At 43.2% G+C, this 26676-nt stretch overlaps 1 protein-coding gene across 1 annotated transcript in view; it reads left to right on the forward strand.

Moving 5' to 3' along the window:
* CPED1 (cadherin like and PC-esterase domain containing 1) overlaps nt 1–26676 on the forward strand; it is a 600308-nt gene that overhangs the window by 518226 nt on the left and 55406 nt on the right. The window contains exon 17 of the mRNA XM_073573371.1: nt 24286–24422. Coding sequence (XP_073429472.1) covers nt 24286–24422 — 137 coding nt within the window. The remainder of the gene's footprint in view (nt 1–24285; nt 24423–26676) is intronic.

Consider the following 26676-nt stretch of genomic DNA (forward strand, 5'->3'; position numbering starts at 1 on the left):
CAACCAGCAATTTCCATATTGATACAAACACCCATCACTTGGGTGTCCCAATATGGCGGTCGGTGAACTTCCACCGCTTGGAATTCTGAGATCCGGACACATGTGGGCAGAACAGGATACGGAGACATTACAAGGTAAGTATATATTAGATAACAAATCAGACGCTGCGACTGGGCTCGACAGATTAGGGGTCCGTCGACACCAGCAGAAGCTTCAACTGGATGTGCATCCTCAGATGCCTATTGAGCTGAAGTGTATTGCGGGACACTGCCCTATTGATCTGTGTGCCGCTATTTCCGCTGCTGGCCAATCAGAGACCAGCAACTGATGTACAGTCACGTTATGGGGTGCATGGTAGTGACATCATACACTCCCGTCGCACACCAAAGTCAGCTGTCAGATTCAGAAGAGGACGCATGCGGCAGGGGAGCGAAGGGAAGGTGAGTATTTATTTATTTTTAAATCAGTGGGCATGCTAGTACATGGATGACTATTGGGTGCACTGTATTTATGGTTGACTATGGGAGTGCATTATAGGACATGGATGACTATGGTGATGCATTATAGAACATGGATGATTATGGGGTGCATTATAGTACATGGATGACTATAGGGGTGAATTATACTTTATGGGTGACTATGGGGTGCATTATACTTTGTGGCTGGTTATGGGGTGTATTATACTTTATGGGTGACTATGGGGGTGCATTATACTTTATGGATGGCTATGGGGGTGCATTATACTTTATGGGTGACTATGGGGGTGCATTATACTTTATGGATGACTATTGGAATGCAATATACTTTTGGATGACTATGGGGTGCATTATGCTTTATGGGTGAAATATGGGAGGTGCATTATAGTACTTGGATGACTATGGGCGTGCATTATAGTACATGGATGAGTATGTGGGTGCATTTTACTTTATGATCTAAAATATAGTGGCGCTGGTGTATATGGGTTTATAACTGCTGCAAGTCAAGAAACCAAAGGGATCAGGAATAATATAAGTAATTCGAGTAGACTCGCGCTGAAATTACGAAAGATTGGGAGAGAAAAAAACAGTTTACTAATCCTAAAACAGTGCTATAAGAAATAAATATGTAATACACAGGTGCAATTAGTAAATGTAATAGATATATATTCCACAGTTATTATTGCACTATGCCCACTGAAAGCTGTAAAATAAAATGGAAGTAATGGTTTGTAACAAAGATATGCAAACAACGATGCCAGTATTATTGCAAGAAGCCCATAAGAAGCTGTAAAGAAGGGTGAAAATTTTTTTTTAGATTTTGGTTAGTAGAATGGATAGAAATGGTGATTAAGGTTCTCCTAGATATTGCCATGCTAGGCGATAGGGAGTAAGGGGTTAATGAGCAAGGATAATCATATAATGGCAAATAATACGTCCTGTTATAAAAGAATAGTCCAAATACGTCCTTAGTTAATAGTCTTTTGTAGAGATGTGCCTGCAGACAAAATTTAATGTCTGTAATCCTATGGAGTGCTACCCCGACTGGTGGCAGCCACCACAGATAAAGTTTCCTGTAGTAGGCAAATGATTTGTACTCAAAAAATGGCACGCTGGGCAGCACAGGATAATTACCGCAAATAGTTGCATTAAATATGTCTGTCTGCGGTACCTCCGTTGGTCTACACAAGGTCTGGTCATCTTAATAGTGGTTGCGTCCTGGCCAGCAACTGATGTCCAGTCACGTGGCGGGGTGCATGGTAATGACGTCATACGCTCCTGTCGCATGCCAAAGTCAGCTGTCAGATTCAGAAGAGGACGCATGCTGCAGGGGAGTGAAGGGAAGGTGAGTATTTATTTTTAAATCTGTGGGCATACTAGTACATGGATGACTATTGGGTGCACTGTATTTATGGATGACTATGGGAGTGCATTATAGGATATGGATGACTATGGGGAACATTATAGTACATGGATGACTATGGGGGTGCATTATACTTTATGGGTGACTATGGGGGTGCATTATACTTTATGGATGGCTATTGGGGTGCATTATACGTTATAGGTGACTATGGGGATGCATTATACTTTATGGATGACTATGGGGTGCATTATACTTTATGGATGACTATGAGGTGCATTATGCTTTATGGGTGACTTTGGGAGTGCATTATACTTTATGGGTGAAATATGGGGTGCATTATAGTACATGGATGACTCTGGGGTGCATTATAGTACATGGATGAGTATGTTGGTGCATTTTACTTTACGGATGATTATGGGGTGCATAATAGTACATGGATGAGTATGTGGGTGCATTTTACTTTATGGGTGACTATGGGGTGCATTACATTATATTTTATGGGTAACTATGGGCTGTGCATTATACTTTATAGAAGTCTATTAGAATGCATTATACTTTATAGATGACTATAGGGGTACATTACACTTTATGGATGAGTATGGGGTACATTATATTTTATGGGTGACTATGGGGGTGCTTTTTTATGGATGACTATGCGGGTGCATTATACTTTATGGATGACCATGAGGGTGCATTACACTTTATGGATGACTATGGGCTGTGCTTTATACTTTATGGATGACTATGGGGTGCATTATGCTATATGGATGCCTATGTTGATGCATTATACTGTATGGATGACTATGAGCTGTGCATTATATTATATGAAGCGTATTGTCTGCCTATTATACTCTTTGGGTGTCCTCAGTGGACGATCCTAGACCATTCCTTGTAACCACTATCTTATGGAAAAGGATTTAATGGTAACATGAACATCATATCATGGTAACATGAACATCATATCATGGAATGTAAAAGGCATTAGTTCATCAAACAAAAGAACGAAAAATTTAAGATATCTCAAAGGGTTTTCATCAATATTGTTCTCCTCCAAGACTCTCACTTAAAATAGGAAGATTTCTTTAGAGTTAATCGATTTTGGGTATGATGTGCCGCTTAAGATAGACATGCAAGGTATTGATACTATCCCAGAAATGTTTTGCATACACCCTACTGTCCCAGCAACATGACGAACAGGGGTGCTGTATTCATATTACTACAGAGCACAGTGGAGAAATGTAAAGTGTTTACAATGCATATGGTCCAAATGGTTCCAATAGAAGTTTTGTTACTGAACTAGAGCAAAACGTTCAGTATGTGTACACAATTTTCCATTAATCATTGTGGGTGACCTAAACACAGTTAACAATGTCAGGGAAGACAGGAAGAGCCTTACTTTGCTGCCAAAAATGGGGAGGTGGTTTTTCCTCCCTTTTTAGAACATACAGGTTTAAAGGATGTGTGGAGGTGGCTACACCTTTATGCTAGGGAATTTACCCATTTTTCATATGATCACTATTATTGGTCAAGGATTTATTACATCTTATCATCAGATAATTTACTAAATAGACAAAAATCAATTGAAATTCAAGATCTGATCATATCTGATCATGCTCCTATAATTATTGAAATAACTGACAGCTTTGTTAGAGTGCATTGGATTATATATGGAGGATTCCAGCTTTCCTTACAAAAGATTATTGCTTTAAGGACATATTGCATGGTTGGAGGAAGGAATTTGAATGGGATAATAAAGAGCCTGAGTCCCAATTAGCTCTACTTTGGCATATAGCTAAAGTGGTACTGAGAGGTAAACTAATGATGTATGTTGCCTCAAAAAACATGTTGCACAGGGTTATGCCATCTCATTTTTGCAGCTTAGAGCCGCATGTACAGAGTTCTCCCACACCTCAGAATGGTGAAAGATGGAACAAGGCAAGACAGGAATTTGAGATCTGGATAGATAAGAGGGAACAATTTTCCCGCCTAAACATGAAGCTAAATTGTTTTGGTTGGGTAATAAGGTAGGAAAAAATATGGCAAAATTAGCAAAGAGTTGTAATTTCATGTGTTCAATAGTCAGGCTTAGGGAGAGCCAGTGGAAAAATACCTCCAATCCTAAAAAACATAAATAACACAAAACTACTATATTAAATTATACCACAGATCCTCTGCAGTTATAATAGAAAGAAAACATTTTCTTTATTGCCTGTCCTTCCCTAAACTGACACAAGAGCAGAAAGATATCATTAATGCTAACATAACGGAAGAGGATGTACAACAAACCATAAAATACCTTCATAAGAGAAAATCATCGGGTCCAGACGGCTATACAGGATAAAGCCCTAAGGGATCAGAGCTCACCAATACTTACCACTTATTATAATAATATTCTCCATACAGGTGTCATCGCAGATTGGTCGAAGGAAACATACATAGAATGACTACTGAAACAATAGAAAGATTCCCTAGACTCGTGGCTCTTATAGACCTATCTTCCTTATTGACCTTGACCAAAAAATCCTTTCCAAAAATAATGGCAGACTATCTAGCTTGCCTTCTCCCACACCTGGTGTACCCAGCTCAAGTTGGATTTGATAAGAGAAGGGCTGCAGTGACAAACTTGCATAAGATTCTGACGGTTCTAGATGAGGTTAGGCACTGCCCACTACCAGGGGAAAGACCAGCTTTGCTAGCCCTAGATGTTGAAAAAGCTTTTGATAATGTGATTGAGAATTGTTGGGAGCTGTTATACACTTAATGAATATTTAGAGTAATTTCAGGATGTTCTTGGGGGGAGTCTATAACAACACGTAAGCCAGAGTGCATATCCTGGGGTTCAAATCTGACACCTTTCGTCAGCAAAAGGGGACCCGCCAAGGTTGCCTGATGTCATCGCTAATATTTGATCTGGCCTTAAAACCCCTAGCCTAATTTATAGAGAAGTCCGACCTTGTAGTGTAAGGGTGGGCACTAAAGTTAGAAAAATAGCGATCTTTGCAGATGACATGACATTATTTCTGTTTGGACCAACTGAGCAGGTGACACATATCTTTCAATTTATTCAGAAATTTTGGGAGTATTCAGGCTGTAAGATAAGTCAGAAAGCTGTAATAACAATAAGCGCAATAGGGTCTTAGCCAAGTAACAATGGGGAGTCCAAAGGAAATGGTACTTACCTGGTGTAGTTGTGTGACCATAACCACTGACCAGGTTCAAGGCTGCTGTAGACCCACGGCTAAGTTAACAATCAGAAATGGAATATAAGGGTTAATTCTATTCTACTGGTAACTAAAGCGAGAAAGAAGGAATATATAGGAATGTGGAATTAACCCTTATATTTTGTTTCTGATGCAGACTACAGTATAAGATTAACTTAGCTAAAAGTGAACTCCTGGAGTTGTGATAAAAATATCATTTGGATAATTGGGAAAAGCTAGGTCTAAATTTACACACCTCTAAATCTTCTATTATTTATTTGGGAATTAAGATAGGAAGGTGCCCAGAACAATTATGCTCCATGAATTACTTCTAATTGATAGGATCATAGGGGAACTTTAAAAATGGCATCATCTACTGCTTTCTCTTCTAGGAAGCTGTCACTTGGTTAAAATGATTAGTTTTTTAGACTCTTGTTACCCCCTCCAAACATTACCGTTACTGTTAAAACCTTCAGACATTGGTAAACTAAATAAAGCCTCCTCTCACTTTATCTGGGCCAGTAGAAGGCCTAGAATTTCATTGTAAAAACTAATGTTACCTAGAAGAGAAGGGGGGTCTTCCCAAACATTATGGTCTATAACATAGTCAGCCTGTTCAGACATATGGCTGACTGGCTATATAATACTAACAATTCTAATATAAGTTTGGAGAGACCACTTGAAGCACCATGGTAATTACTGGCCCTCTCCATACAAAACAAGCTAAACTTCCCTAAAAGGTCAAACCCTCTCTGTTATTATCAGACAACATAACATGCTGTCAAATAGTTAGAAAGGCGTTTCATCTACCATTTCAAATATCTAAGCATGTTCCTCTTTTAAATCACCCAGAATTTCTCCACAGGACAGAACTTATTTATATTCTTCGATCAACTACCAATGGTCTGAGAAAAGCAGGAGACATTATCCTGACAGAAGAGTAAAGATGGCTCAAACCATAAGAAAATATTGACAAATTTCACATAGATAACAAAAATTTTCTTACAAGTTCACTCTTTTTGTGCTTCTAGGCTTCACTCTCTAGAAGTGTTGAGCTTTCCGATACCGCAAGTATCGGGTATCGGCCGATATTAGCTGTATCGGAATTCCGATACTGACTTCCGATACTTTTTTCGTATCGGATACCGGAATCAAAAGTTCCCATAAAGCTATCAGCCTGCTTGATTTGATTCAGCCAATGGGAATCCTCAGAAGTGTGGGCACATCAGGTTAGGCATGTTAACTATTGGCATGGCTGTGATTGGCTGCTGAAATGACGTAATCATGATGCGCGGTCTGTGCGCATCATGATGCGCCGTCTGTGCCAACTGCGGAGGGTCTGTGCCGACTTGTCATGGGTCTGTACGGGCCTGCCGGGTGCCTGTGCCGGCTGCCGGTGGTCTGTGTGGGCCTCTCGGGGGTCTGTGCCGACTGCCGGGTGCCTGTGCCGGCTGCCGGTGGTCTCTGCGGGCCTGCCGGGGGTCTTGTGTGTGTGCAGGCATCGTCCGATGGGACTACAAGTCCCATCGGGCGATGCCTGCTACACTGACAGTGATTGACACATTAGCCAATGATGGGACAGTAGTAGTCCCATCATCCAGCTAATGTGTTGAATGTAAAAAAACATACTACATACATACTACATACATGCTACATACATACTACATATATACATACTACATACATACTATATACATACTACATATATACTACATTCATAAAGCATACATATATACTACATACATACTACATACATGCTACATACATACTACATATATACATACTACATACATACTATATACATACTACATATATACTACATTCATACAGCATACATACATACTACATACATGCTACATACATGCTACATACATAGCATGGACCAGGGACTATTTTTTTACAGTGGCGGAGGAATACAGTGCAGAAGGATACCTACCTCCCGACACTGGATTCTTGAGCCCCGTAGAGAGCGGTCGCATCAGCTGATGCTGCTGCTCTCCACGGAAGATCGGCGTGGGGCACTCACTCGTGGATTTCTGCGGATCAGGGAGTATTTGTTAGTTTGTTATTTTCATATTTTTCCTTAGATGACACTGGCTTCGGGGATCAAATTGACAATTAATAGTGAGTATGTACTCTATGTTGTATGTACTGTATGTCTATATGTATGTATTGTATGAATGTATTGTATGTAGTATGTATGTTGTATGTCTGTAGCATGTTGTATGTATGTAGTATATATGTTTGTTGTATGAATGTAGTATATATGTAGTATGTATGTAGTATATATGTATGTAGTATGTATGTAGTATGTATATATGTAGTATGTATGTAGTATGTATGTAGTATGTATGTATGTAGTATGCATAAATGTAGTATGTATGTAGTATGTATATATGTAGTATGTATGTAGTATATATATATATATGTAGTATGTATGTAGTATGTATATATGTAGTATGTATGTAGTATATATATATATGTAGTATGTATGTAGTATATATGTAGTATGTATATATGTAGTATGTATGTAGTATGTATGTAGTATATATATATATATATGTAGTATGTATGTAGTATATATGTAGTATGTATGTAGTATGTATATATGTAGTATGTATGTAGTATGTATGTAGTATATATGTAGTATATATATGTAGTATGTATGTAGTATGTATATATGTAGTATGTATGTAGTATGTATATATGTAGTATGTATGTAGTATATACAGTGGGGCAAAAAAGTATTTAGTCAGTCAGCAATAGTGCAAGTTCCACCACTTAAAAAGATGAGAGGTGTCTGTAATTTACATCATAGGTAGACCTCAACTATGGGAGACAAACTGAGAAAAAAAAATCCAGAAAATCACATTGTCTGTTTTTTTTTTCATTTTATTTGCATATTATGGTGGAAAATAAGTATTTGGTCAGAAACAAGCAATCAAGATTTCTGGCTCTCACAGACCTGTAACTTCTTCTTTAAGAGTCTCCTCTTTCCTCCACTCATTACCTGTAGTAATGGCACCTGTTTAAACTTGTTATCAGTATAAAAAGACACCTGTGCACACCCTCAAACAGTCTGACTCCAAACTCCACTATGGTGAAGACCAAAGAGCTGTCAAAGGACACCAGAAACAAAACTGTAGCCCTGCACCAGGCTGGGAAGACTGAATCTGCAATAGCCAACCAGCTTGGAGTGAAGAAATCAACTGTGGGAGCAATAATTAGAAAATGGAAGACATACAAGACCACTGATAATCTCCCTCGATCTGGTGCTCCACGCAAAATCCCACCCCGTGGGGTCAGAATGATCACAAGAACGGTGAGCAAAAATCCCAGAACCATGCGGGGGGACCTAGTGAATGAACTGCAGAGAGCTGGGACCAATGTAACAAGGCCTACCATAAGTAACACACTACGCCACCATGGACTCAGATCCTGCAGTGCCAGACGTGTCCCACTGCTTAAGCCTGTACATGTCCGGGCCCGTCTGAAGTTTGCTAGAGAGCATTTGGATGATCCAGAGGAGTTTTGGGAGAATGTCCTATGGTCTGATGAAACCAAACTGGAACTGTTTGGTAGAAACACAACTTGTCGTGTTTGGAGGAAAAAGAATACTGAGTTGCATCCATCAAACACCATACCTACTGTAAAGCATGGTGGTGGAAACATCATGCTTTGGGGCTGTTTCTCTGCAAAGGGGCCAGGATGACTGATCCGGGTACATGAAAGAATGAATGGGGCCATGTATCGTGAGATTTTGAGTGCAAACCTCCTTCCATCAGCAAGGGCATTGAAGATGAAACGTGGCTGGGTCTTTCAACATGACAATGATCCAAAGCACACTGCCAGGGCAACGAAGGAGTGGCTTCGTAAGAAGCATTTCAAGGTCCTGGAGTGGCCTAGCCAGTCTCCAGATCTCAACCCTATAGAAAACCTTTGGAGGGAGTTGAAAGTCTGTGTTGCCAAGCGAAAAGCCAAAAACATCACTGCTCTAGAGGAGATCTGCATGGAGGAATGGGCCAACATACCAACAACAGTGTGTGGCAACCTTGTGAAGACTTACAGAAAACGTTTGACCTCTGTCATTGCCAACAAAGGATATATCACAAAGTATTGAGATGAAATTTTGTTTCTGACCAAATACTTATTTTCCACCATAATATGCAAATAAAATGAAAAAAAACCAGACAATGTGATTTTCTGGATTTTTTTTTCTCAGTTTGTCTCCCATAGTTGAGGTCTACCTATGATGTAAATTACAGACGCCTCTCATCTTTTTAAGTGGTGGAACTTGCACTATTGCTGACTGACTAAATACTTTTTTGCCCCACTGTATATGTAGTATGTATGTAGTATGTATGTAGTATATATATATGTAGTATGTATGTAGTATACATATATGTAGTATGTATGTAGTATATATATATATGTAGTATGTATGTATGTATGTAGTATGTATGTAGTATGTATATATGTAGTATGTAGTATGTATTCATGTATGTAGTATGTATGTAGTATGTTTTTTTTTTTACATTCAACATATTAGCCGGATGATGGGACTACTACTGTAGTATAGTACTGTATATATGTAGCATGTATGTAGTATGTATGTAGCATGTATGTAATATGTATGTATGCTGTATGAATGTAGTATGTATGTAGTATGTAAGTAGTATGCATATATGTAGTATTTATGTAGCATGTATGTAGTATGTATGTAGTATATATGTAGTATGTATGTAGTATGTATGTATGTTGTATGTATGTAGCATGTATGTATGTAGTATGTATGTAGCATGTATGTATGTAGTATGTATGTAGCATGTATGTAGCATGTATGTAGTATGTATGTATGCTGTATGAATGTAGTATATATGTAGTATGTATATAGTATGTATGTAGTATGTATATATGTAGTATGTATGTAGCATGTATGTAGTATGTATGTAGTATGTATGTAGTATATATGTATGCTTTATGAATGTAGTATATATGTAGTATGCATATAGTATGTATGTAGTATGTATATATGTAGTATGTATGTAGCATGTATGTAGCATGTATGTAGTATGTATGTAGTATGTTTTTCTTTTACATTCAACACATTAGCTGGATGATGGGACTACTACTGTCCCATCATTGGCTAATGTGTCAATCACTGTCAGTGTAGCAGGCATCGCCCGATGGGACTTGTAGTCCCATCAGACGATGCCTGCACACACACAAGACCCCCGGCAGGCCCGCAGAGACCACCGGCAGCCGGCACAGGCACCCGGCAGTTGGCACAGACCCCCGAGAGGCCCACACAGACCACCGGCAGCCGGCACAGGCACCCGGCAGGCCCGTACAGACCCATGACAGTCGGCACAGACGGCGCAACCTGCACAGACCCCCGGGCAGTCGGCACAGACCCCCGGACAGTCGGCACAGACCCCCGGGCAGTCGGCACAGACCCCCGGGCAGCCGGCACAGACCACCGGCAGCCGGCACAGACCCCCGGCAGTCGGTACAGACCCCCGGCAGGCCGGCACAGACCCCCGGAAGGTCCGTACACACCCCCGAGAGGCTGTACAAGGACAGAAAAGGGTTTTTCTTATTCCGATACCGGAAGTCCCATAGACTTGAATGGGACTTCCGGTATCGGAATCGGCGATACCCGATACTTTTTTAGATCGGCCGATCCATTCCGATACGATATTTTTCAGTATCGGCTGGTATCGCTCAACACTACTCTCTAGATAAAGAAGACATACAACATACTCTTGACAATATAATAGGCCCAAATACTCATAAAGCAAATATATTGTCCCTCTACAATAACATAAGCTATATATTTCTGAAACTAGATCCCAATAGACTCTTTAGAACCTTGGAACAATGGACAAGTGACATGAACATATAAGATGTGATTTTACAATGATGTAAGTGTGTAGGAAAAATACGGTGTACTAAATGAAAAATGGCATGAAACTTATTTTAAACTAATGCTTATAGCACTATATGGCTTTAATATTCCAGCATCACCCAGTTTCCTGGGTAGGATAATAGCATGCCCTAAATGTGATACCCCATATACAAACTTATGGTAGGTTGTATGGGAATGTCCTGTGTTCGCTAAATATTGGAGCATGGTCATATCTCATAAAAAGTCTGTTGGGAAGTTCACTTGCCATTGGATCCACAAGTCCTGCTTTTTGATCAACTGAGACCTCCTGTGGAACATGGTTTGGGGAATACTGAAAGGATGCCTAAAAATATACATGCATTTTTGGCTGTGGCATTGAGAGGATTGTTTAATGAATGGCGTAATAAGGCTCAGGAAAAGGATCCCCTTTCCAGAAATCGCGCGTCTTTTTCCGCGCGTTTTTTGCGCGATTTTTGACGCGATTTTGACGCGTTTTTGACGCGTTTTTTGACACGCGATTTCTGGGATCATTGGGGATGGCTAAAAACGCTCAGCAATGCGGAAATTAATGAGCATGCTGCGTTTTTAGCCGCTAAGCGATTCCTGAGCGGTTAAAAACGCATGCATTGGCACAGAAAGCCAAAAACGCATGCTAATTAATTTGATGCATCTTTTAAGCGTTTCTGCAGCGTCTGAGCAGGCTCAAACGCTGCGGAAACGCTTAAAAAAACGCATCGTGTGCACACAGCCTAAAGGTCATGCGGGGAATTGAAATGTTGGTATCCTAAATAAAACCTCTATTGGGTATAGAACTCATAGAAGAAGACAGACACAAAGAAATAATGACAAAAAAAGTTTTCCCAGTCTAGAAAAATGTTATTATTTTTCATAAAGATGCCAATGAAATAATAAACCTGGTCAGGCCTTTTCGGCACACAGATTGTTATTGTCCAGAAGATCTGGGAGGTTCTTTAGGGATTTTCAAAGTACAATTTTCTGATTGATAGAATGTATGTACCTGTATAACTCACATATCTAAGCAAAATAAAGTACTCCCCTTTCTTCTTCCCCTCCCCTCTTTTTTATATCTCTCCCCTCTACTTCCATCTTTCCCTTTGTCAATATGACAGGTTATAAATCCAATCGATTTGCCAAATCGTATTCAGGTTATCATACACCTCTATGTCCTAAATATCAGCTGGTACCAAACTGTATTTTGTATTGTATTCTGTTTGAATGTTAAATTAAAAGTTTGAGCAAAAACATATAAAAAGCCCATATGCAGCTCTATCAGTAAAACCCCCCCCCCAAAACTCTAGGCTACATTTGCATGCAGCATAAATGCTGAGTTTTTTCCACTGCATTTTTTTGTGAAAAAAAATCTGCTTCGTTTAAAGTGAACCTGTCAGCAGGATTGTGCACAGTAACCTACGGACACTGTCAGGTTAGCGCGGTTATACTGATTAAAGTGATACCTTGGGTGGTGGTACCAGCAGTGTAGCCTGCGCTGAAGCATGATTGCATGTGTAATGTGACGCCATCTTGCTAGAGAAAAAAAAAATCCTCCTCCAAGATTGCGCTGCCGAAGCCTGCACAGTAGCAGCTATCAGATCGCCGATAGCTGCTACTGCTCAGGAGCGGCTGGCGCCATTTTCAAACTTTTTTTTTTAGGAACTTAAGCATAACATCAAATAAATAAGTAATATACACATTACACATGCGATCATGCTGCAGCGCAGGCGCCACCACCAGTAGTACCTGCCTGCAGAGGGGAATTTTTTTTTAAGATATATATATAATATTCCTTATGCAAACTAGGGGGCAGGTCAGTGAGGGATCAGTGACCTGTCAGCAGTCTTCATTATGAATACCTAATCAGAGCACCACATGAAGACCCCCTCCAGGCCCACCCAGGGGCACGAGAATATCATTAACTTAAAACTGAAAATAAAAATTAAGCAACAACCACAAGATGGATTTCATCAACCAACTGTGCATTATTTGTTGCGTCTTTTGCTCTATAGAATTCTCTGGGGGAGCTTGAAAAAAACCCCACGTGTACAAAGTTGCTTTTTTTAGTGCAGATTCAAAAGCTTTTTTATGCTAAAAATTAAAAGCACAAAAAATGTAAGATATATCACATCAGCTGCATTACCACTGATGTATTGCCAATAGCGGCAGACAATGTGACCACTATGTGAGCAGAGAAAACTGGAAAAAGAGAGCCCAGTAGGGTCTTAACTAGAGTTGAGCGACTTTTGGTTTTTTAGGGTCGCGTTTCGTTTCGTGAAACCCGACTTTTCCAAAAGTCGGGTCGAGCAAGATCGTCCAATTATAGGGAAAAGTCGGGGTCGTCCCGAAACATGAAACCCAATGTAAGTCAATGGGGAATAAAAGTCGGCAGTGAGAGGAGGACAGGAAACACACCAACAGTGCCCATTTGAATGCCAAAAGCATCAATTCTTCTTACTTAAGCTTGTCAACCTTAATTAACTTCATAATACAAGTTACGCACTGAAAAATGGGGGTTATTTGGCTACAGACTGTGGGGGGGGGAGGGCTGGCTCCAGGTTTTCATGTGCCCTGGGCGAAAGAGCGCCCCTTTAACACATACCACAACTCATCATGCTCCGATACGGCAGAGAAATAGCGGTATAGTACAATGAAAAATACCTCACTTTTTACATCTCATGACGAGGCCCATCTATTTCTCCATACAGAATCATTGGTCCCATATAATGTTTGAAACAGTATATGATGAGCTCCACATAATGCTACAGTATATGTTGGTCCCCATGGATGAAGCTCTACTGTCTTATGGGCCCAAATAATGCTCCAAACATAATGGGCCCCATTTCTAATGCTCTAGTGTATAATGGGCCCTGTAAATGCTGCTCCAGTGTCTGATGTCCACCTTTGGAATGTTCCAGTGTATGGTGGGCCCCATCTATCATTCTCAGACGGTGTTAGGCCCAGTATGGATTGCACGTGATTGCACAAAGGTTAGAAAGGGTACCGTATCCCCAGATAACATGTATGGATAGCGTACACATTCAAAATATATGTCTCAGGAGGCAGGCTCAGACGGTGTTAGGCCCTGTATGGATTGCACGTGATTGCACAAAGGTTAGAAAGGGTACCGTATCCCCAGATAACATGTATGGATAGCGTACACATTCAAAATATATGTCTCAGGAGGCAGGCTCAGACGGTGTTAGGCCCAGTATGGATTGCACGTGATTGCACAAAGGTTAGAAAGGGTACCGTATCCCCGGATAACATGTATGGATAGCGTACACATTCAAAATATATGTCTCAGGAGGCAGGCTCAGACGGTGTTAGGCCCAGTATGGATTGCACGTGATTGCACAAAGGTTAGAAAGGGTACCGTATCCCCGGATAACATGTATGGATAGCGTACACATTCAAAATATATGTCTCAGGAGGCAGGCTCAGACGGTGTTAGGCCCAGTATGGATTGCACGTGATTGCACAAAGGTTAGAAAGGGTACCGTATCCCCAGATAACATGTATGGATAGCGTACACATTCAAAATATATGTCTCAGGAGGCAGGCTCAGACGGTGTTAGGCCAAGTATGGATTGCACGTGATTGCACAAAGGTTAGAAAGGGTACCGTATCCCCGGATAACATGTATGGATAGCGTACACATTCAAAATATATGTCTCAGGAGGCAGGCTCAGACGGTGTTAGGCCCAGTATGGATTGCACGTGATTGCACAAAGGTTAGAAAGGGTACCGTATCCCCAGATAACATGTATGGATAGCGTACACATTCAAAATATATGTCTATACATCAGGAGGCAGTCTCAGACGGTGTTAGGCCCAGTATGGATTGCACGTGATTGCACAAAGGTTAGAAAGGGTACCGTATCCCCGGATAACATGTATGGATAGCGTACACATTCAAAATATATGTCTCAGGAGGCAGGCTCAGACGGTGTTAGGCCCAGTATGGATTGCACGTGATTGCACAAAGGTTAGAAAGGGTACCGTATCCCCAGATAACATGTATGGATAGCGTACACATTCAAAATATATGTCTCAGGAGGCAGGCTCAGACGGTGTTAGGCCCAGTATGGATTGCACGTGATTGCACAAAGGTTAGAAAGGGTACCGTATCCCCGGATAACATGTATGGATAGCGTACACATTCAAAATATATGTCTCAGGAGGCAGGCTCAGACGGTGTTAGGCCCAGTATGGATTGCACGTGATTGCACAAAGGTTAGAAAGGGTACCGTATCCCCGGATAACATGTATGGATAGCGTACACATTCAAAATATATGTCTCAGGAGGCAGGCTCAGACGGTGTTAGGCCCAGTATGGATTGCACGTGATTGCACAAAGGTTAGAAAGGGTACCGTATCCCCGGATAACATGTATGGATAGCGTACACATTCAAAATATATGTCTCAGGAGGCAGGCTCAGACGGTGTTAGGCCCAGTATGGATTGCACGTGATTGCACAAAGGTTAGAAAGGGTACCGTATCCCCAGATAACATGTATGGATAGCGTACACATTCAAAATATATGTCTCAGGAGGCAGGCTCAGACGGTGTTAGGCCAAGTATGGATTGCACGTGATTGCACAAAGGTTAGAAAGGGTACCGTATCCCCGGATAACATGTATGGATAGCGTACACATTCAAAATATATGTCTCAGGAGGCAGGCACAGACGGTGTTAGGCCCAGTATGGATTGCACGTGATTGCACAAAGGTTAGAAAGGGTACCGTATCCCCAGATAACATGTATGGATAGCGTACACATTCAAAATATATGTCTATACATCAGGAGGCAGGCTCAGACGGTGTTAGGCCCATTATGGATTGCACGTGATTGCACAAAGGTTAGAAAGGGTACCGTATCCCCGGATAACATGTATGGATAGCGTACACATTCAAAATATATGTCTCAGGAGGCAGGCTCAGACGGTGTTAGGCCCAGTATGGATTGCACGTGATTGCACAAAGGTTAGAAAGGGTACAGTATCCCCAGATAACATGTATGGATAGCGTACACATTCAAAATATATGTCTTAGGAGGCAGGCTCAGACGGTGTTAGGCCCAGTATGGATTGCACGTGATTGCACAAAGGTTAGAAAGGGTACCGTATCCCCGGATAACATGTATGGATAGCGTACACATTCAAAATATATGTCTCAGGAGGCAGGCTCAGGCGGTGTTAGGCCCAGTATGGATTGCACGTGATTGCACAAAGGTTAGAAAGGGTACCGTATCCCCAGATAACATGTATGGATAGCGTACACATTCAAAATATATGTCTCAGGAGGCAGGCTCAGACGGTGTTAGGCCCAGTATGGATTGCACGTGATTGCACAAAGGTTAGAAAGGGTACTGTATCCCCAGATAACATGTATGGATAGCGTACACATTCAAAATATATGTCTCAGGAGGCAGGCTCAGACGGTGTTAGGCCCAGTATGGATTGCACGTGATTGCACAAAGGTTAGAAAGGGTACCGTATCCCCGGATAACATGTATGGATAGCGTACACATTAAAAAAATATGTGTCTATACATCAGGAGGCAGGCTCAGACGGTGTCAGGCACAGTATGGATTTGACGGCCCAGATTACACAGCGGAGGAGCAGGGAGAGGTAAAGATTGCAAATGCTGGGGCCCTGCCCAAGCAAGGGGGGCCTACTCGTGGGCGTCGGTACTGGCACTGGGCCCCTCATTGTACAGCGGTGTGTCTGACGGCGGGTGTGCACCACCACCGTCAGAGACACTTGATTGCACTATGAGGGACCAGGTGCCAGTGCCCGCGCCCAAGAGTCGGCCTACCCACCTGTCCAGGGCAACGGCACTCGCACGGTGTCGTGCGCTAGGTGGTGACCCCGGCCATGGGGGGGGAGGTAGCACAGTTAGGGAGTTTTAGAAAGTGGCATATGTTGATGTTGGACATTCAGCTGATGCAAAAGGCGAAATAGGTGAAGTACCAGGAAGAGGTGGACCAAAGCAAGCCATTTTTCTGTCACCCTATGTGTCATCAGGGGAAGGTGGGACAAAATCCTTGTAAACCCATGCGTGGTTCATTTTAATGAAGGTTAGATCATCAACATTTTGGGTTGACAGACGGGTCCTTTTTTCTGTCAGGATTGATCCAGCTGCACTGAAGACTCTTTCCGATAGCACACTTGCAGCTGGGCAAGCGAGCTCCTGTAAGGCATATTGGGCCAATTCAGGCCAGGTGTCCAGTTTAGCGGCCCAATAGTCAAAGGGGAATGACCTGTGTGGGAGAACATCGATATGGGAGGAAAAGTAGTTTGTAACCATAGTTGACAACTGCTGTCTCCTGTCACTTTCCATCGATGCAGTATTACCAGTTGTGTGAGCGGTATTTGAAAAATCAGTCCACAACATTGTCATGAAACCCCTGTCTCCAACGCCACTTCTGCTGTGTGCACCACGAACACCTCTGCCAAGCTGCCCCCGGCCCGTACGGCTCGTGTGAGAACCATCACCGCTGCTGTGTGCTGGGAATGCCTCAAGCAACCAATTTACCAGAGTTGCTTGTTTATTAGCCAATATTAGGTCAAGGTTCTCCTGTGGCATGATGTTTTGTAATTTGCCTTTATAGCGTGGATCCAGGATGCTGGCCAACCAGTAGTCGTCATCGTTCATCATTTTGGCAATGCGGGGGTCCCTTTTTAGGATCCGCAAGGCATAATCTGACATGTGGGCCAATGTTCCCGGTGTCAATGATGCACTGCGAGTGCTGGGTGGAGGAGCACTTTCTGGCAAATCCACATCCCTCCAGTCACGCACAAACCCTGTACCAGACCTTGCCACGCCAACATTTTCACTTGCCCCACGAGATGCATCCTCCTCCCCTAAGTAATCATCCCCATCATCATCCTCCTCCTCCTCTTCTTCCTCCACCTCGTCCAGGAGAGGTCCCTGAGCAGACAATGGCTGAATGTCATCAAGGATTCCCTCCTCCTCTTCCTCCTCATCAACATTGGCTGCAGACGCCTGCTCCTTAAGGTGCGTCAAAGTTTGCATGAGCAGACGCATAAGTGGGATGCTCATGCTTAGGATGGCGTCGTCTGCGCTTACCAGCCGTGTGCATTCCTCAAAACACTGAAGGACTTTAAAGAGGTCTTTCAGCTTCGACCACTGCACACCTGTCAACTCCATGTCTGCTCTCAAAGTGCCTGGCTGTGTATCCTCCCACAAATGCATTATGGCCTGCCTCTGCTCGCACAGCCGCTCCACCATGTGCAGGGTGGAGTTCCACCTTGTTGCAATGTCGATAATGAGGCGGTGGTTGGGAAGGTGGAGCAATCGCTGCAGCTTCTGCATACGAACGGAGTGTACAGGCGACCGGCGGATGTGCGCACACAGTCTTCGCACCTTCTGGAGCAGGGCTGTTAACTCCGGATAATTTTTGAGGAAGCACTGCACCACCAGGTTCAAGGTGTGAGCCAAGCAAGGTATGTGGCTGAGTTTTGAAAGGGCTATGGCTGCCACAAAATGACGGCCGTTATCACTAACTACCTTGCCTGCCTCAAGATGTACACTGCCCAGCCATGACTCAGTTTGTCGCTTCAAGTACTCGGCCAGCACCTCGGCGGTGTGTCTGTCACCCAAACACATCATCTGCAACACAGCCTGCTGACGCTTTCCACTAGCTGCTCGATAGGGGGACACATCGTGTGCAACAGTGGCAGCTGCAGATGGAGTGCTCGTACGACTGCGCTCTGTGGACGAGCTTTCGCTTCTGGAGGAGGAGGAGGAGGAGGGTCGAACGCCTACAGCCAACTGTTTCCTATACCGTGGGCTAGGCAGCACTGTCCCACCACCGCTGTCCCCTGTGGACCCTGCATCCACCACATTAACCCAGTGCGCAGTGATGGACACGTAATGGCCCTGGCCATGCCGACAGGACCATGCATCAGTTGTGAGGTGCACCTTTCCGCTCACTGACTGCTTGAGTGCATGGACAATGCGGTCTTTCACATGATGGTGGAGGGCTGGGATGGCTTTGCGAGAGAAGAAGTGACGACTGGGTAGGTCATAGCGTGGTACTGCATAGGCCATGAGTTCGCGGAAAGCTGTGCTTTCCACCAACCGAAAGGGCATCATCTCAAACGAGATTAGTTTGGCAATGTGGGCGTTCAAACCCAGTGTACGCGGATGAGAGACTGAGTACTTTCTTGACCTACTCATAGTGTCTGGGAGGGTGAGCTGTACTTGAGAGCTGCATATGGTGGAAGTAGCGGTGGACAGGGCGGACTGAGAGAGGGTTGATGATGGTGATGGAGTTGGTGTTCTTTCTGATGGCCTAGAATCAGTCTTTCGTTGATATAACAGTGGGATTCCCTGACTGCTGTGGTCTTGCAACGACACCTCAACATTTGCTGCTGTGCTAACCGGTGGGCTTACAGTGGGGGAAACAATGTAGCATTGCTGACTACCTTCGTTGTGATCGGTTGCACATGTGGCACTTGAGGTTTGGTGTTGTGTCCACGCTTGCAAGTGCATGCTGGTTAAATGTCTAAGCATGCAACTGGTATTCAAATTTTTCAGATTTTTCCCTCGGCTAAAGGTCTTTGTGCACTTCTTACAGATAACCTTGGCCTGATCATGAGGATTTTGTTCAAAAAAGTGCCACACTGCACTCTTCCTACTTTGGCAGACATTTTGCGGCCTAGCACGCTGTGATCTTTTGACCCTCTGGACAAGCTGTCCAGCAACTCTTTTGATGTTTGGAACCTGTCTTTGGAGTGCTCCGGGCCTGCCAGATAACAGCTGTTGCGATGTCGATGTCTGCTGTGGATGCTCCTCATCTGAGCTATTGGAAGCAGCACCCTCTTCCCCCAATGGATGCCAATCTGGGTCAACAACTGGGTCATCCATCACCTCCTCTTCTATGTCATGTGCACCTTCCTCTGTGTCACCGTGTATGGTGGTATAGTGTGTGGGAAGGGGCACCTGAGTCTCATCAGGGTCAGAATCTGGCTCTGTACACTGCGAGGACAATGTAGTGCTCTGAGTGAATGTACCAGCAGAATCATCCATCAGCGGCTGTGCATCAGTGCACTCCATGTCAGATTCATCTTGGCCTGGGTAATTCACCATTTCACTTGATAATCCAGGCATGGTATGTGAAAACAGCTCCATGGAGTAATCAGTAGTATGGCCTGCGTCATCCTTCAATCTTGGTTGGGGTGAAGGACACAAGGAAAGGTGTGGTTCATGAACATGAGCCTCCAATGACGACTCAGTGCTTTTACTTTTTACAACTGAAGAAGAGGAGGCGATAGAGCCTTAGGCTGAGTCAGCAATGTAAGACAAAACTTTTTCCTGATGCTCTGGCTTTAAAAGCGGTTTGCCAACTCCTAGAAAACTAAGCGTTCGAGGCCTTATGTAGCCAGACGATGACGCAGGGTCAGCACCTCCTGCATTCGGTCCTATTTTGCTCTTGCCACTACCATCAGATACACCATCATTACCAGCTGCCAACCCCCGCCCAATTCCACGGCCTCTTCCACCAGCCTTCCTCATTTTTGGTAGAAATGTAGACAAAATCCAACAAACTATATAGTAATGTAAAACAAGGTACAAGGTGTCTATAGGACAGGGGAGATTTTGAATTTCTGCAGACACTTGTGGACACTGGACACTTTTGGATTGTGTGAGGCCCACTGATATCTGAGCGCTATGTGACAGGCTCGATGGCACAGCTGTGACCAAAGTGACTAGAGGATAAGGGAGATTTTGAATCTCTGCACACACTTTTGGACACTGGATGGACACTTTTGGATTGTGTGAGGCCCACTGATATCTGAGCGCTATGTGACAGGCTCGATGGTACAGCTGTGACCAAAGTGACTAGAGGATAAGGGAGATTTTGAATCTCTGCACACACTTTTGGACACTGGATGGACACTTTTGGATTGTGTGAGGCCCACTGATATCTGAGCGCTATGTGACAGGCTCGATGGCACAGCTGTGACCAAAGTGACTAGAGGATAAGGGAGATTTTGAATCTCTGCACACACTTTTGGACACTGGACACTTTTGGATTGTGTGAGGCCCAATGAATATCTGAGCGCTATGTGACAGGCTCGATGGCACAGCTGTGACAAAAGTGACTAGAGGATAAGGGAGATTGGATTGCTTTTAAAAAAGCAGTTTGCGGAGCAGTGGGTAAACAGCAATGCAGGAATGTCAGGAAGCCTTAGAAGGCAGCCCAACAACCAACACCACTGATACACCACTATATAGCCTCCCCTTGCACTGCACACACAGTGACTGGTGTGTTGTGCAGGCCAAATTGCTAGCAGCAGAAGCAGTTTTTTTGTCTTCTCAGCAGGACAAAAAAAAAAAATTGGGTTTGCTTTTAAAAAAGCAGTTTGCGGAGCAGTGGGTAAACAGCAATGCCAGCCTGTCAGGAAGCCTTAAAAGGCAGCCCAACAACCAACACCACTGATAGACCACTATATAGCCTCCCCTTGCACTGCACACACAGTGACTGGTGTGTTGTGCAGGCCAAATCGCTAGCAGCAGAAGCAGTTTTTTTGTCTTCTTCCCTGCCTAACGCTCTCCCTACAGAATCAGCAGCAACCTCTCCCTATACTAAGATCGGCAGAAGTAAGATGGCGGTCGGCGTGCACGCCCTTTTATACCCCCTGTGACGCCCACCAAAGCAAGCCAATCACTTGCATGCCCTTCTGAAAGATGGTGGTGACCCGTGCCTATGTCATCACGTTGCCCACAGTGTCCGTGGATCCTGATTGGCTGAAAAAGAGCGCAAAACAAACTTTTGAAACGCGACTTTGGCGCGTAAGTCGCCGACCTCGTGGCCGACCTCATCCTAGGGTCGGGTTTCGTTTCATGAAACCCGACTTTGCCAAAAGTCGGCGACCTTTGAATTTTTTCGACTCGTTTCGCTCAACTCTAGTCTTAACCGATAAAAAAAGAGGTATGACGGAAGGGAATCCACTCACCTAGTATGGTTGCTACAAAGCAACGTATATCTCACGTATATAATTATCACACGGCTGCTGCAAGGACACCGATCTTGAAAGGACCAAAATGGATGAAGACAATGTGACGGAGGTGCCACTCATGCACTACCAATGATGAATCCGCAGTATATCCAACAGGATATATTGAATGACTTATTGAGTAGGTGTAACACCCCTTTAGGGCTACCATGGTACACTGGGTGTTATGGGGGAGGGTATCACCTCTCCAGTGCGCTGTGCCTCCACCCGAATCTTGATTGGAGCTTTCTCTCTGGGACTGCAGAAAGACAATTATCTTCTGCCAGGGGCTGATTCGGGAAACCCCTGCCACAGCTCAGTACACACACTCAGGGAACAGGAGTAAAACAATTTAATCAGATTTATTGCTATGCAGCAGAATTTAAGTGGGTTTAAAGGAATAACATAACGATGCTCTATAAAAGTCATATACACATCACAGTCTACTTCTACTCCGACCCTGCAAATATAACGTAGCAGGTTCCCCCCCTCTTTTGTATTAACTCAGTCCAAACGTTGGGGCCCAGTTGCCGTGGATGTTGGCGTGCAAATTTGAACCGTGGGTGCACTTAGAGGAATATTACTGTCAGTAGTTGTAATGTACTCACTGTAATTAGCGCTGGTAGAACCACAAGTCTCAGAAGGGCACTCACTGTGTGTCTCAAACGGTCGGAGGGTTCTTTGGACACCAGCTGGGGGAGCAGGATTCAGGCCTTTATGCGGTGGGAGTGCCGGCAGAACTCTCCGGGTCTTTGATGTTAATGGCCTCAAAGGGTGACAGGACCGAGCTCTCTCCAGCAGCGCAGGTATCTCAGCGGGGGCCGCCACACTCTGCAGCGTAGAGGAATGCAGATCCACACTGCTCTGTTTCTCACAGCAAGCTGCCACGCTCCTTCCTCTCTGCACATTTACTTTCACTTCCTGGTCAGCTTTCTCCCCCAAGTCCCTCCTCCTCCAATCCACTCTTTCTCCTATCCTTGCAGGCCGTGTCATCTGACTGAAACAAGGGTCCCTGGGAATTGTAGTCCACTGCCACTCGGGAAAAACTATTAATGTCTGTAGGTCCCTGTTTAACAGCCACTGCAAAACTCTTCTTAGTGTCTGTAAGCTCCAATATGCTCTGACAGTTCCCTGTGCAGGTGTTACATGATTTATTCAGTAGGTTTACAGAATCAATGCGTTTTGAGGCCATGCAGGTTTCTGTCCTGATGGAGGTCCTGCGTGGCCTCGAAACGCATTGACTCTGCAAACCTATTCAATATATGAATCAATATATACCGTTGAATATACTGCGGATTCATAATTGGCAGTGCATGAGTGACACCTACTGTACATCACTTTGTCTTCAATGTGACCACTATGGTTCTCCTCAGTTGGGGGCACTGCTACCCGCTTCCGTTATCTATTTTAATGATATCTGCATCTTCGTGCAGATACAGTTGAATACAATGGTGGAACAGGGAACCATCAGCTCTGTGCTCCACCATTCAGCTTGTGCAATTGTCTATCAGTTCAGCAGGCCCCTTGACATCACTAGAACACACCTGCTGTACTGAGGTTCAGGCCACATGCAAAACAGACCAGAGCAACGGGGAAATGGGTACAAATGAGTTATTTTTTATATATTTTGTCAGTCAGTCCTTGTGTTGGAGGGCATATTGTTCGAATTTGCTGAGAACTTGCAAATTTCAGGAAACTCAACTCAAAATCAATACACAGCAGATCGCTCTCCTCATCTCTACTATCTATAAATATTCATGGACTACGTCTTAAGGGCCTGTCACACTAAGAGATATCGCTAGCAATATCGCTATAACTTGTGACGTTATAGCGATATTGCTAGCGATATCGCTGTGTCTGATACTTACCTACGACCCGCTCCCCCGCTGGTTATCGCTGATCGCGCGAGAACAGGCTGGACTGTTTCTCGTCGTCAGCTTCCTGCGGCGCTTCCTGCTGTGACGACGAGCGATGCGTGGACACGGGCGGGAGGATGCAGGATCGCCTAGTGTGACAGGTAAGTAGCGACCCCCGTCCCCAGCGATGTCGCTGGTGAGATCTGCCTGTGTGGCAGCTCACTAGCGACCACTTAGCGATGCACCAGCGATCCTGACTGAGTCATATCGCTGGTCGGGATCGCTGGTGCATCGCTAAGTGTGACAGTACCTTTAGAAATGCTTGATCTGTAGAATACAGTATATGATATAATTCTAGCTGAATATTACATTCCCTATATGGAAAATAAAAACCTTACAACAACTTGTCATATTTTAATCTGTTTTTTTACTTTGCGCAGGTCATTGGTTGGTGCCTTGTTTGAGCTGCTCGGACAACCGCACATGTGACTGGAGGGCAATATCATGGCAGCCATATAAATGTCACTATCCAGTGTTACAGAATCATGAGTTACAGCATTGTTTGATGGATAGAAAGGTATTTTGTTTAAGCGTTATGTGTAATTATTGCAATACTTTATATTACACTGTTAATGTTCAATTACAATGCTACCAATCGGATGAAGATTAAGTGAAGGAAGCCTTTGTTTCTAGATTTATACAATGTGAGACAGACCATGAGTAAAGACTGCAAATTAAGAAGACAGTCTATATTAGCAAGTTTCTTATTTGCTGACAATTATCTGTATTTACTAGGACACGGAAAAGAAGGCTAAATCGAGCATAGAGCGTCACAGCAGAATTGTGTGTCTGTCTTCAGGACTTTACCAGTCGTAAAAGACTTGTGTGGAAATTGTGACATCAGTTGCATTTGTCTGTTAAAAGCCATTGAATTGTTACAGCTCCATATTTTAAAAGTTCAGGTTCCAGTAAAAGAATTTCATTTGTGCCTAAGTTCATTTTCCTAGTAAATTTGTACTGCTGCCATGCTCACATATTGTGCTTGCCTTGAAAAGGTCAACCTATAAAACGGTCTACTTATGGGAAACATTCAGCTTATTGATATGTCAATGAAAGAAACAAGTGAAAATGTATGATTTCATTATATTTACTTTGAGTTAAAGGAGTTGTCCAGTGAAAACATGTTGTTTTTTATTTATTTGTTCAGTCAGTACTTGTGCTGGAGGGCATATTGTTCAAATTTGTTGAGAGCCTGCAAATTTCAGGAAACTCAATTCAAAGTCAGTACACCCCCCTTATGATCATTGGAGGTCCAACGGCTGCATCCTGACCTGATTGGCAGAATGGGGAACTTTTGTCCCTGTTGAAATAAAGTGAAAGTGCACATACTCAATCCCTGACCTGTTCATTCCCAATAGGGCTGTAGAGAGCTGCAGTCGGCTTTTTCTGGAAGCCCATAAGGAATGGATCACATTGCATGGTGTCCGACCTATCACTTCATTCTGTAACAGGCAAAAAAGTATCACTTCCAGGATTAAAATTCCTGCTCTACCAATTGGTGTGAGACACCCACAGATCAGCAAGTTATCAGAATCCTATGGATAACTGATAACTTATTTTCACTGGACAACCCCTGTAATTAAGACGCGTTATCATAGGTGAAATCCAAATCACAGCCATATTCAGCCAGATCAATTTAGTATTTTGTTTTATTTAAGTTTAGTTTAAAGTTGCTCTGTCTGAAAAAACAAGACTAAATACATTGAGTTGGTTGCCTTTATATATACACATGATGACATTGCATGTTTAACTGTTTCATGGTGCTTGGAGGGGGCTTGGAACACAAGTATAGTTTTATTATGCAAATAGATTCCACTTTGTAGACGTTGGTTAATGAACCACATGTGCTTATGTTTATCAAAGAAACTCAAAATCAAGATGGAAAAATGAATCCGTGAAACTTAAAACCTAATGTGCATTCATCCAGACAGGGCGGAGGGCAGATCAGATAACATGTATTAGTAAATAACAATGCTTCTCATGGAACAGTCCGCTTCATTAGCTGTACTTCCGTACACGTCCATTATTTTTTCCTTTGATTTGGACATCATGGCCCCGGGAAAGCATGAAGCCCTACAACTACAAAGTAGTTCTTCATTTCAGACAACTGATTTATCTTCAATTTTTCTCCTTGGTAATACCTTATTATGGAATTAGTGGTAACTTTCTTTAGACACAAAGACATATAACAACAAGGTGAAATCAGGTTTGCAGATATTTGAACACATTTCTTAAAAATAAAAAGTGAAATTTTAGATCATATAGTTTTAATACCCTCAACTCCCTCAATATCCAACTGGCTTCAAGATTAGACTTTGACTCATTTAGTCAAGAACATTCATAAGTTTGACACAAAACACATCTTGCATTTCGAGGTTAAGGTCATTGTTCTGTTGGAAGGATGAAATTTGCCCCAGTTTGAATTCCAGGACGGTCTGGAGAAGGTGTTCATTATGGACCTTTCTCCTACATTCTTCTTTCCCAACATACTGATTAGTCTCCTAGCCACTAGCATGCTTAATCAAAGCACAATGACTAAATGAATAAAGATAGCTAAAATTAGTGATGAACGAGTATACTCGTTGCTCGGGGGTCCTCCGCGTATTTTAGTAAGCTCGAAGATGTAGTTTTCGTCGTCTCAGCTGCATGATTTGTGGCTGCTGGACAACCTGAATACATGTGAGGAATGCCTGTTTGTTAGGGAATTCCCACATGTTTTCAGTCTGTCTACAAGTCGTAAATCATGCAGCTGAGATGACGAAAACTAAATC

The sequence above is a fragment of the Dendrobates tinctorius genome, unplaced genomic scaffold, assembly GCF_039654945.1.
Source record: "Dendrobates tinctorius isolate UK_male_01 unplaced genomic scaffold, ASM3965494v1 ptg000035l, whole genome shotgun sequence".
NCBI classification, from domain to species: Eukaryota; Metazoa; Chordata; class Amphibia; order Anura; family Dendrobatidae; genus Dendrobates; species Dendrobates tinctorius.